The following is a 12,896-nucleotide window of genomic DNA, read 5'->3' on the forward strand; positions in this document are numbered from 1 at the left end:
CAATTAAAGCATTGTTTGTCAACTTACATGTTCCAATTTCAAAGGTGAAACCAAAGAAACAGCATGTGCAGTAATAAAGGCACCCTAATTAATACTTGGTTGCACACCCTTTGGCATTGATGAGAGTCTCAAATCGTTTCTTGTAGCCATCTATAAGTTTCTTGCACTTCTCAGCTGGTATTTTCTCCCAGTCTCCCTTTGCAAGTTGTTCAAGCTCTTGAATCTTTGAAGGGTTCTTTTTCCCAATGATTGAGGTCAGGACTTATTGCTGGCCATTTTAAAACAGTCCATTTTTTTCTTTTTCAACCATTCCTGTGTACTTTTGGATGTGTGCTTTTGGACATTGTCTTGCTGGAGGACCCATTATCTTCGTCTTAAACCAAGTTATCTTACACTGGGTAGGTCATTTCGCTCTAAAATCTCTTGAGAAGTCTCTGATATAATTCCTGTGATACGGTCAAGGGCTCCAGTACCAAACGCAGCTAAGTAACCCCACAGCATTATGGATCCTCCACCATGCATAACTGTTGATAGTGTTCTTTTCCTTATAAGCTTAATTGCACCGTTTTTAAATAAACTATTGCCTTGCACTGCCAAAAAGGTCTATTTTTGTTTCATCTATCCACAGAACATTTTCCCAGAAGGATTGTGGTTTGTCAAGGTACTCTTTGGCAAAGATCAGTCGTTCCTTTTTATGTATTTTCTTCAGCAATGGTTTCCTTCTTGGCATTCGCCCATAAAGCTCTGCTTTGTTTAGTGTGCGGCGAATGCTACTTGTTGAAACCATGACACCAGACTGTTCCAGGTTGGCCTTCAGGTCTTTGGATGTTTTGACATGGTGTGTTTGCCACCATTCACACCAACCTTCGAAGACCTATCTTGTCAATTTATCTTTCCTCCACGACCAGGGAGATTCGTGATGGTTCAATGCTTGGCAGACTTCTTAATAACATTGTGGACTGTTGAAACTGGGATATCAAGGTCTTTGGAGATGGCCTTATACCCTTTGGAATTCTTGTGTTTGTTAATAATAGCAGTTCTGATGTTCCTTTGTCTACAACCTTGTAACAAACGAACAGGGCCTACCATGTGGCTTTTTAAAACACTGAAGATATCATTCATTGGCTTATTCATGTCACATGGGCACTGACAGTTTATCACAGGTGATTCTCATTTGTGATTTACCACAGGCGAGTCAAAATGTGTTTCCATACTAATGTAATGTAAAGGGTGTCAATACCAGTGCACAGCAAGCTTTAGGTTTTTCTATTTTTCCCTTCCATTATTTTTTGTTTTAAATTGTTATCATTTGCTCTTTTGTATTTAACACGAGTGCTCAATACAAAAAAGCTGTTTCCCTTCATTCATTTTTTGGAGGAGATATTACACATTATGTACTTTAAAGTTCATGGGTGGCAACAACGATGAGCTGGACTGTACACAATGATTCTTGTGATTCTCTTTGTTCAGTCGCATCTGAGCTGGCCGTTTTCCAACGTGTCTTTAAATTGCTGTGTAATTTTTGATGATATCCAGCTAAGGGCCTTTTGTCTCCCTGTTTCCTTTTACTACTGACCTTTTCAAGTAGAACCTTTTTTTATAATGAATTTGTCCTCATCACATGTCCAAATTAGGTTAGTTTCTGTCTGCCTTCCAGGAACCATTTTGGATTTATATGATCAGGAAAATCTTTGTTGGTGATCCTTGCGTCGGATTTGTAGAAGTTTTCTCCTGCACCAGACTGAGTCCTTTCTTAAGGTATGAAAACCAAGTGGCACTTGGTTTTTATACCTTGAGAAACACATTAGTATTAACAAAAGTACAATTTGGAATCCAAATGTTCTTCAGTCCCACAGCACAAGCCACCTAAATATTCAAGTTTCCATTTTTGCTATTATACATCTGGAAGAAAAATTTCCTACAGCCACGGGATAGTAGCAGTGGTTTCCACACTTTAGTGGAGCAGATGAAAGACTCACAATACTTCCCTTTGAAATCTGTTGACATCCAGCAAGTGCCATCAGCTCAGAACTGGCAGCAACCAGTGGGACTCAGCCTAAACACATCTACTCATCTGAGAAATCTGGACAGAAGTGGTCTTCTTGGAAGAATTGAGGCTAATTAGCTACATGTTCAACATGGAAACAATTCCAAGAAACTAAATTATGCACCAAGATATATAAACTGGGGCGTATAAAATGGAAGCGGAGGCTCTGGACAACTGAATCAAAATATGAAATATTTGGCTGTAACAGAAAGTAGTATGTTCAGCATAGGATTGGAGAGAGATACAATAATGAATGTCTCTAGGCAACCGTGAATCATGCAATTGCATGTTCCTTGCAATTTTGGAGCTGCATTGCAGCATCTGGAGTGGGGCATTTCATCAACATTAAGAGTGTCCCCAATGCTGAGAAATACAGGTAGATACTTATCCATCAGGCTATACCACTGCAGCACAATTACCCCAAACATACAGCCAATGTCAGTAGCTCCTTCAAAACCTTGGACGTGTTGGTATATCCAAGGTTGTGTCCCTGCCTTTGGTGCGGGCTCGCACGGCAAGCCTTCATCATTCCTTGCACATGACGGCTTATCTAATCAGTGACATGTGCCTCTAAGGCCCTGTGCCCACGCTGCGGATTTTGACGCGGATTTTCAGAAATCTGCCGCAAAATCTGCATGTTCATTGTGAAGCCAGCAAAGTCTATGAGAATTCACAAGTGCTGTGCCCACGTTGAGTATTTTTCCCTTGCGTATTTGGTGCAGATTTCTTTTTTTCTGCACCAAACACGCAAGGGAAAAATAGCAACGTGTGCACAGCACTTCTGAATTCTCATAGACTTTGCTGGCTTCACAATGGACATGCAGATTTTGCTGCAGATTTCTGATAATACGCGCCAAAACTACACAGTGTGGGCACTGGGCCTTACAGCCGCCAGTGGATCAGAGATCCGCCCACTGCTGTTATCCAGTTAAATCCCACTGTCAATCTCTGACAGCAGGATTTAATACATGCCAGCGGGGAGCACCACATTCCCTCCTTCCATCAGTAACATTGTAACATTTCTGTACTATACTTTGCAGCATAATTGCAAAATACAATACTTTCCCTTGTCTTGTAGGTGAGGTTCATCATGTAGTGTTTACAAAAGTGATCACACGCTGAACAGCTTTTCATTAGCTAAATCAATTTCTAGTTGGGCAACATGGTGAACTCCTTTTAGGGCTTATTTTAATGTCACAGAAAAGGTAAATGTTTACATTGATGAAATTGATATCATTATGCTTTGAACAGTGAGGGCCTAGAAGAAAAAAATTGAGACTCCCCTCAGAAGCATTTTTTACTTTAAAAATCTGTTAACAGATAAAGTGAAACAAATTTGTTTACAGGGAAACTTCTTTTTATACCTTTATGGATTTAATACGTTTACCTTGCACTTATCCTTTTACTTAGATTCCTATGTTGTTAACCCTAATGTTGTTGACCTAAATGAACAAAAATGTACATTTTAACAGTTGGGTTTGAAGACCGCAAAAAACAGTGTATATAATGCAAGCAACAATCATGGTGTTAATAGAACCTTGCTTTTTTACCATGTGTTTTACATTATATTGCCCGCTAGAATAGGTGTAAGATCTTTAGAATAGGACTTGCGTCTATACAGTACAGAAGTTTTTTTTTAGTCTTTTTACAATATTAATGTTCTTTATTTTCTGGCAGTGAAGATGTTTGGCTTGTAGCTTTATTCAGTCTCGCCATTAAATTGCAGGAGCAGGATTGTAGTCTAGATATAGGAAAATTGAGCCCAACTCAGGGGTTTAACAAGTTATGTGATGTACTTCATGTTGGTTTAGTTATTAAACTCACATTGATATATTAATATCAATTACTAATGCTTTTTTCAGTTTTTATTTTTTCAATATCCATATTCACAGGAGTCCTGGACTTTTCTTTAAATGGGCTATAACTTGCTGTTTTTCCCACTTTCTGTGCTGCTTTGATTTTCAGCTCATTGTCTGCATGGGGGTCCTGATGCCTGCACAGAATGCATGATTGAGCATGCTAACTCCTTCCTTGGAAGATGCTGTTGTGCAGTGAAGGGTTTAGATCAGTGTGTTGAGTAGGTATTAAAGGTGCAGACCCTCTTGGAATACCCATCCAGATAGATTATTATAACGTAGACCGAAATGATTGAATGAAAGTCTTTCCATTGTTCAAATTAGGTTGAATATGTCTCTTTAATTTCATTGAACTTAAATAATTCAAGGAGGACACCGTATGCATTTTTTTTCTCTGATTCTGAGTGGGACTGCAGCTTTATAAATGCTTTACTATAATGTACTGAATGCATAAGATTTGTTTTGTACCAAAGATTTCGTTAGTGTCTTGATTTTAGTAGTCTAAAGCCATTAAGATAATCATTGTTTTTTTTTTATATATATATATTTATTTTGTCTTCTGTTGTCATGTTTTTGTCTTTTTCTATTTTCATGGAAATAATTGTCATTGTGAATTTTGCTCATGTAAAAGTCTTACTCTGTGCACACCACGTCTCGGCACATATGCTGAACATAGCTGTATAGTGCCATAGAGTCAATGGATGCAAAGAGTGTTTAGCCATCTACCAGGCAAGTATACATTCGTATACTCCACCTCAGCATCCAATCCTATAGGTAATGTATACCTTGGCATGATTGAAAGTGGCATATATTGAATCTATGGCACATAAGCTAAGGATTTCCCAGGTGCATATACCAGACTTGGCGGTGATGTGAACAGAACCGCCTTCTTGGAATAATACAGTCACCAACTTGTATGAGATGCTAATACATTAATTCCTACAAAATGTGTTGTACAGTACATGGCCAAGATTATGATGACACACCCATCATGTTTTAGATTAATGCTAACATACACATATAGAGTACATTGTCTTGTAAACTAGTATATAGTCTCTCATATCCAGTATATGGCGATTGTCAGCCCAAAAATAGGGAATGTGCCAATAATCCTAGGTAATGATAGAATTAGTGTGCACACAGCCGGTGAAATTAAGAGGTGCTGGTAGATGGGATATAACCTCCCAGGTAGCATATAACAAAGTTCACCGCACTCTCCAATAGTTTTTCATGCAACAGTGAGATTTATTTAGAAATATGGACGGTGGACAGTAGAAGGCAAGGGGAAAAGCGACTACAAAACGTTTCGACCTGTAAGGTCTTTATCAGAAAATCGCTTGATGTAATGTGACACTTTGACGGATCAGCTGGGACACAGGTGCGGGAGCGCCCAGATCACATTACATCAAGCGATTTTCTGATAAAGACCTTACAGGTCGAAACGTTTTGTAGTCGCTTTTCCCCTTGCCTTCTACTGTCCACCGTCCATATTTCTAAATAAATCTCACTGTTGCATGAAAAACTATTGGAGAGTGCGGTGAACTTTGTAATAATCCTAGGTACACTTGTTCCCCATTGTCAGCCAGAGTAAAGAAGGCCTTAGCAGTTGAATGTATCATCATAGAGTTCAGTCATTTGGCAGCAACAAGTGACTGTGTTAGAACATAATTTGTTGAGTAGGCTGGTTCATCAAATTTTTGTCTTGCAAAGGTTTCAGTGCAGCTGCATAGTGTTTAGCTATACGAGTGCCTCAAACGTGTCTGCCACACTATTCTGCAGGTAACATTTTGGACAATTGGCCAATGTGGGATGGGCAGGAGAAGCATTGCATTTTATTCATTTGTTAAAAGAGAAAATTGCTGATGAACTGATGGTAAAAACTGACACATCAATGAAAATTGGACAGGTTTTTGCATATCTTTAAAAATCATTGACATCTGGGTTAGCCCTAAGTTCCAAAATCTACTGGAAAATCCTTTTAAAAAAAAAAGCTGGTCATAAAAGAAAACTGAAACCAAACCTATATATCCAAAGTTTTATCATTGTAAATAGGTACGTTTGGGTGCACATACTCTTGGCCTTGTGATGTGTAACTTGTTATTTTAAGTAAATGAGTCTAAACTCAGTAACTAAACCCCTCTGAAGATTCATGTTTTATACACACATTCTTTTTTGTTTATACATCAGATTTTTTTCAATGCTTTTATATTCTCATTGTATTATATATCCATTTCATATTCTGTTCTCTGATTTCCTTCTTTCTCTCATTGAATCTTTGATTACCTGATTCTCTTAAAGTATTTCTTTTTCACATTTTTTCTTTTCCATGGAACAGATTAAGGTGGTTAATGCGTTTCGCAGCTCCCTGTATGAGGGACTTGAAAAGCCACAGACCCGCAGTGCCATCCATAGCTTCATGACCCATCCGGAGTTCACGCCACAGGAGTCAAGGCCTGATCCCCAGCTAACAGACAGCGACAGCGAGGGCGAGGAATCGCAGGGTCTTCTGAAAGGACATACTGTACAGACGCACAATCACAATAACAACTCCTCTGCTGACCCACGCCCATTGGACATCACAGTATCACCGTCTGAAAGCCCAGTGCACAGTATGGAGACCTCCATTTAACACCAAAATGAAGGCCCCATTCAGCTGGGAATCTGGATGAGGTCACAGCTCCTTCCCTTGCTGTCCTGTCCTTTCACTACTCTACCCAACAAGCCCACAATAGTTTTCTTCATCACAATTCGCAAACACTACCACCCCATATTAGGTCTATTCTGCCAAAAATTCATTGTCATTACTTAAGTGGAATAGTCATAAAGCCATACCGACACTGAACATGATGTATCTACACTATCTGAGAAAAAGTGTCTTATTTGCTCGTAGCAACCATAAAGATTCAACTTTCATTTTGGTAAGAACACCTGAAAATGAAATCTAGATTCTGGATTGGTGCAACAGGCTCACTTTTTTTCTTTGAGACAGTTCAGCATCAGCCCCATTGTGTCTAATCATGCACCAAACATGTAACCTTAAACCAGACATTTTTAGTATAGAGTCCTACACTTCAGCTCTGCCAATATTCCTATAAATACATAACTGCAAAATAATTTACTTAAAGCTCTATCCCTCTATTCACTATCATGGTCTTAGTAACTATAACTGTACATTAGGCCTGTTCTTCCTATGTGCATTCATTGTGTAATCATATACCAAAAGTCTTCAACACTACACTTTATTCTAGAGCCATGAGGAAATGTATTGATTTAATACATGTAATGTCTTAAACACATACTCAAGATATTCACACATTGGAAAGCTATGTATGATTCATTGAATTACGTTTTTATGTTTCTACATAAATTTGTCATATTCAACTTCACAATTACACAGGCGCTTGGTAATGTGAGCATAAACACAGCGCATGTGAGTTTACGCTTTTAACTCCCTGTTTCCCTTTGTCTTGTGTGTTTGCATGTTTAATTACATGTTCCCTGTCCTGTTACTCCCTTATATCCCTATATACCCTGCTTGCTCTCCTACCCGATATGTTTTGTCTCTACCCGAAGGTGCCACTGAAAAAGGGAGCTGGTCCTAGGATTCTATTTCCAACCAAAGTGTGCCATCCATCCCTTTATTGCTTCACCGAGGCACAGCACCCAAAGCACCTGTCTTCCACCTGTAGGACTGCATTTTCCCACAGCTTCTCTACCCCAGACTGTCTGTGAAGCTGTGAACTTTTGCAGCATGCCAACTGCCGGATATCTCCCAGTACCAAGGAGTAAAAACTGTGCCATTCTGCCAGTATAGCTGGTGTTTGTACCCCCTGAATTTCTGATCCTTAAACCTGGAAAGTCCTCAAACTCTAGGTGGAGGGGTCCCAGGGTGTGTTATTGGAAGGAGGGCTACACTGCCATTGAAAAAAGCATGTGTGTGTAATAAAGATCTCTTGACATAAGTGATTACACATACACAAACACTAACATTGGTACGTTTACAATCTCTGTTCCTCAATGAGGGCTAATGAATATGTGGGGAAGTTTTGCACTGCTGCTGACCTTGTTCTGCTGCCGGGAAATGAAATTATGATGGGACACAGTATGCCAAAGGGAAAAGCTGGACTGTGTGCTATCATATTGTCACTTAGTACAGCAGGACAATGGTTTTCATGAGACTGGCACCACGCTTTTTGAGAATTGAATATGGTGGTAATTAGTCTAGAGTTGGCCACAATGTACATGCATGGATAGTATGCACTTTGGAGGTAACCATGGGCCTTGTTACCTTTACCTATGCATGTGACAGTGGTAAAATCTTCCTACTCACAAGTACTGAAAGATGGAGATGATTACTCCAGCAGTGCATACTAACCATGTGCTAAGTTGTGTCCACCTACATTTCTCCTTTTTTTTCACTGCCAGAAGGGGTTTACAACTAGCAGTTTAGGGGAAGAAAACCTTTCTCTGTATCCGTGTGAGTGGATTTCTTTTCCCTTTCTTGTGCCTTTTTATAGTTCCTGCACAACTCCTAGTATTTAAGTGTTCCTTATAAAGGGAAATGTTTTTAAGATCTCTCCCCTGCCTCCTCTGCAGCCAGTGACACTTCTGGAGTGGGTCAAAGTGACGGCTCCACCGACCTGATCAGGAATGGAATCTTTCTGGTCTTGGGACATGCATTATTTAGATTGTGGGATTGAATAGTTAATGTTTGTCTAATGCTAACCAATCATTCCAGTGAGCTGATTTTCTTCTTACAAGCACTGCACATAGTATATTTAATCAGTGATGTCCGTTGTCTTTTGCCTGGTTGAAAGCACTATCACTGAAAGCCTAAGTATTCAACTTTTGATGCTTTCTGCTCACAAAACTTTAAGATTTTAAAAATACTAAGATTTTACACAGGAAAGATTGTGAACACTGGCAGCTAAAGGGGTTCACTTACATAGCGTTGTAATACACAAGCAAAGATCTGACGTTTCTCAGTGTATTGCCAGCAGGTACTGTTTTCGGAATGTGCACATTAAAAAAACACCGTAGAACTGTTAACCCCATATAACCCTTTTCTACTTTGTAAATTGCAGTTAAAATATTGAATTAGCTACTGGGTAAGTGATATAGGTAACCTCTTTGTAAGCTGCTTGGCTTAGTTGTAAAATAATTCTAAACATTGTATTGTTTATCGCATTTTTTATTTGATGTTTTTATGCTTTCAGGAGAGAAAATATGATAATATTATGCAGAAACTTTTTTTGTTAGTTTAGAGACTGAAAAAAGCTTTGGGGTTGTGTGCAAGATCCAAGGTGAATCGCAGAGGGTGCCATGCTAGTCTCATGACCAGCAGGTAGTGCAGGTGGTACAAAAGCCAATATTGTATTTTTGATTTCTCATACCACTGCCAGCTCAGTGCTCTGTAGGCATGGAGCTGTCATACAGAAATGTGTTTTTATACATGCATATATATAGATATATAAATAGATATATAAATTATGTTCATATATGGCAGGGCATTCTGCAGTGTACGCTTTTTATGTGCTGACGTTTTTTTTTTCTGTAAAATAGGTTTTTCTATTTTGTTTTGACGTTGCGTACACCACAGAAATCCTGAACTTTTATTTTATTTTTTTTGTTCTGTTGGGGAGACTGTAAAGGAATACAGTTTTGGGAGAATTTTTTCTGTTATTTTTATATAAGTCGTTAACATCATTGCCAAGGATAATTGGACATGTGCTGTTACAGAGTATACAGCAGATGTCTCTTGGCAGTGAAATGCTTAGCCATATGAAAGGTAGTCTTACAAACCTTGTGCTGTGGTGGACATGGACGAGAAGAGGAATGTGTCGTGCATATGGAGATTGCACACGGAGAGTGCTTTGCAGCTGCTGCGTATGGGGTGCAGAATTTCCACCAGAATCCTTCAACATTCCAAAAACCTCTGACTGGATTCCCATTGTCATAACATGTAAAGGGCAGAGCAAGGATTTTCTTCACATTGAAAGGGGTTTTTGAATGGCTGCTAATCCTACAGCATGAGTCCTACTATGTAAAAGATACGTAACATTTTTAGATTTTAAAAGACAACACAATCTACCATCTCTAATAGCTGCTCTCCTTTTTTTTTTTTAAACAAAAAGTATAGTGATGTGCACCATAAAGCTGAAGTTCAGGTGACCAATAAAATGCAAAGTCTGGTCCTTATACAGTATGATGAAATGGAAGCCTTATGTCTACCTTCACATTTTTATTCTTTAGGCTATGTTCACACAAGACATCATCTTTTCAGACGTTTTTGAGGTCACAAAGATGCACCAAAATGCTGTATTTCCTTCCCCCAGCAAAGCCTATGAGATTTCTATTTTGCTGTCCGCAGAGTGCATCTTTCTTCATCTGCATTTTGGCTGCGTTTTTGAAGATACAGCATGTCAATTCTTTTTGAGCCTTTCCAGTCAATAGATTTGACTTAAACGCATTGGGCCAAATGCGGTAAAAACGTGACAAAAACGCATGCATTTTTTCCACGGGTGCGTTGTTTTTTGGGGACAAAAACACTGCGTCTTTGTAGTTAAAAAAAGATGTACTGTGTGAGCATAACCTAATTCTCTTACTATGAAAAATAACCAAACTTTGCAGTGTCTTAATTTCCTTCCCACAACTCCTATGCAGACTGTGTTTCTACTTTAATGGACAACAGACAAACATTAGATAGTATCATATTCCCTCTATGTGATTCAACTTGTGGCTAACCTGCTAAATGGGCATATGCAGGCCCAAAGTATGAGAGACACTACACAGAATTTATTTTATTATCACAGATTCCTAGTCTACATAGTAGATGTAAATACTAGAGAGTTTTTTATATTTAGACTAAGGTTGCGTTCACACACAATCACTTAATTTAGCTCCAACATTGCTTGAGCAATGGGAGCACTGGAATAAATGCAGCAGCACAGGGCGGCCGTGGTCCTCTGCTTCGGCACAGGGCGGCCGTGGTCCTCTGCTTCGGCACAGGGCGGCCGTGGTCCTCTGCTGCGGCACAGGGCGGCCGTGGTCCTCTGCTGCGGCACAGGGCGGCCGTGGTCCTCTGCTGCGGCACAGGGCGGCCGTGGTCCTCTGCTGCGGCACAGGGCGGCCGTGGTCCTCTGCTGCGGCACAGGGCGGCCGTGGTCCTCTGCTGCGGCACAGGGCGGCCGTGGTCCTCTGCTGCGGCACAGGGCGGCCGTGGTCGTCTGCTTCGGCACAGGGCGGCCGTGGTCCTCTGCTGCGGCACAGGGCGGCCGTGGTCCTCTGCTGCCGCACTGCTGGTGCGTGGTAATGCAACCTTATTGCAAAGTTGCTTTGTTTTTCCATTTTACCTTTATTAGGACAATGAAAGAGATTGTTGCCCAATTGATAATAGACTTTAATGGCATTTGTTGAAAAGTCTCCTGTCACTTCACACTATCCGAAGAGAATACATGTACTGCTTTCTATAATGGATGCCAAGACCTGCGCTAGTTGGTTTGATAGAGAACATCACAACAATAGTCATATGTACTAAATGGCAGAGAATGTGTCTGATGTGTCCATGTTGGAGAAATTTGCAGCTAATAGCATTTTTTATGTGTTGTCTTCTAATATCAAATCCACGAGGTCTCTTTTTCTTATTTTCCTTATCAGAAAGTACCTGATAACGGTATGACAATACTTGTAATGTACCATTATGAGATTAAAATCTGATGCAATTGTATTTATTATATATGATGGTCTCATAGAATTAAAAATGCAGCTCACACAACCCTAGGAAAGGTAAAATACACAATGTGGCCACATACACTCTATTCCCCTATATTCTCCATTGTTCTTAATATTTACATGTCCTACAAGTCTTTCACAAATCTTGTAAACATTTATCTGTCGCCCGGAAAGAGCATGCCTTATTAAACTTGGGTTTCCTTACTTGTTTTACCTTATCTTTTTTTCGTACACTAATTGGTTAAACAAGCACTGTTATTTTGTATAAAACAACTGACTGACTCTATGAGTTTTGTGTGCATGATATTAAAGAACTGGTCATCTATTTATTATTTTTCATCTGTATCAGATACCAGCAGAATCTTGATGTTGGCGGTCGCTGGATTCTGCAGTGTATTTGCATTACACAATCTAACTCCACCTTCCTCCTATAAAATCCAGCCTGTGCATGTAACGAGTGGATCCATGGAGGAGAATTTAGAATTGTTTAATACTGCCATCTTCAGGACCTAAAGAGGTTGTACGGTACATGAAGCAAAGTATGTAGACATTCTGTGAGTGTGCGATGTGCACACTGTGATAGTCTCGCTGTGCCAGATGGCAGTCACGTACCTACATGTATGCAATTTGCATGCTTGTGGTCAGATGTGAACTAATTTCTCTTGCAGTTCTCTAATAGAAAAGAATTAGGAAGAGCCAGATGAGTCTAGTTAGCGCATGACCTCAAGTATACATATCACATACATGTGGTCATGTGACCAAGTTGCATGGGTCATACTTTAGCATCACACAATGTCACACTTTGACAGTCTTCAGTCACATAGGGTTACTTAGAGATTTTGCTTCTTAGACCAGACAAGCCGATTGGAGAAGACTTGGCAATGATGTTCATAGAACACACACACAATTCATTGTGGTAGTTACATTGTAAATGTAAAAGAATACGACAAGATTTATAAGCCAAATCCTCAAGTGTGTTATGAGTTGATGTATGATGAATTTGAGGTTGATGAATGTAGTGAAAATGTATTTTCTGTAAGTGAAGAATGGTGCAAATGAGGTAAGAAATTCTAAGGTGCACCAGACAGCAGGAGTTACCTCCTAGCAGGTATTTTTGGTAGTACTTTAGTAGCCTCCTAATGCCGCTTTTAATTATACCTATGTTACACCTAAACACAACATGTGTATGTACCCCCTTAGCGCATAAAGACGTAGCGGAACGTCCCTGCTGGGGACGGATAGCTGAATGGGCTCAGAGCTGA

General features: G+C 39.7%; 1 protein-coding gene across 1 annotated transcript in view; it reads left to right on the forward strand.

Moving 5' to 3' along the window:
• The window catches only part of LOC142265972 (plasma membrane calcium-transporting ATPase 4-like), a 116,690-nt gene extending 104,852 nt beyond the window's left edge, over positions 1-11,838 (forward strand). Inside the window, exon 20 of the mRNA XM_075332295.1 lies at positions 6,239-11,838. Coding sequence (XP_075188410.1) covers positions 6,239-6,532 — 294 coding nt within the window. The 3' untranslated portion in view covers positions 6,533-11,838. The remainder of the gene's footprint in view (positions 1-6,238) is intronic.
• The last annotated feature ends 1,058 nt before the right edge of the window (positions 11,839-12,896 follow it).

Source organism: Anomaloglossus baeobatrachus, unplaced genomic scaffold (assembly GCF_048569485.1).
Source record: "Anomaloglossus baeobatrachus isolate aAnoBae1 unplaced genomic scaffold, aAnoBae1.hap1 Scaffold_2803, whole genome shotgun sequence".
NCBI lineage: Eukaryota > Metazoa > Chordata > Amphibia > Anura > Aromobatidae > Anomaloglossus > Anomaloglossus baeobatrachus.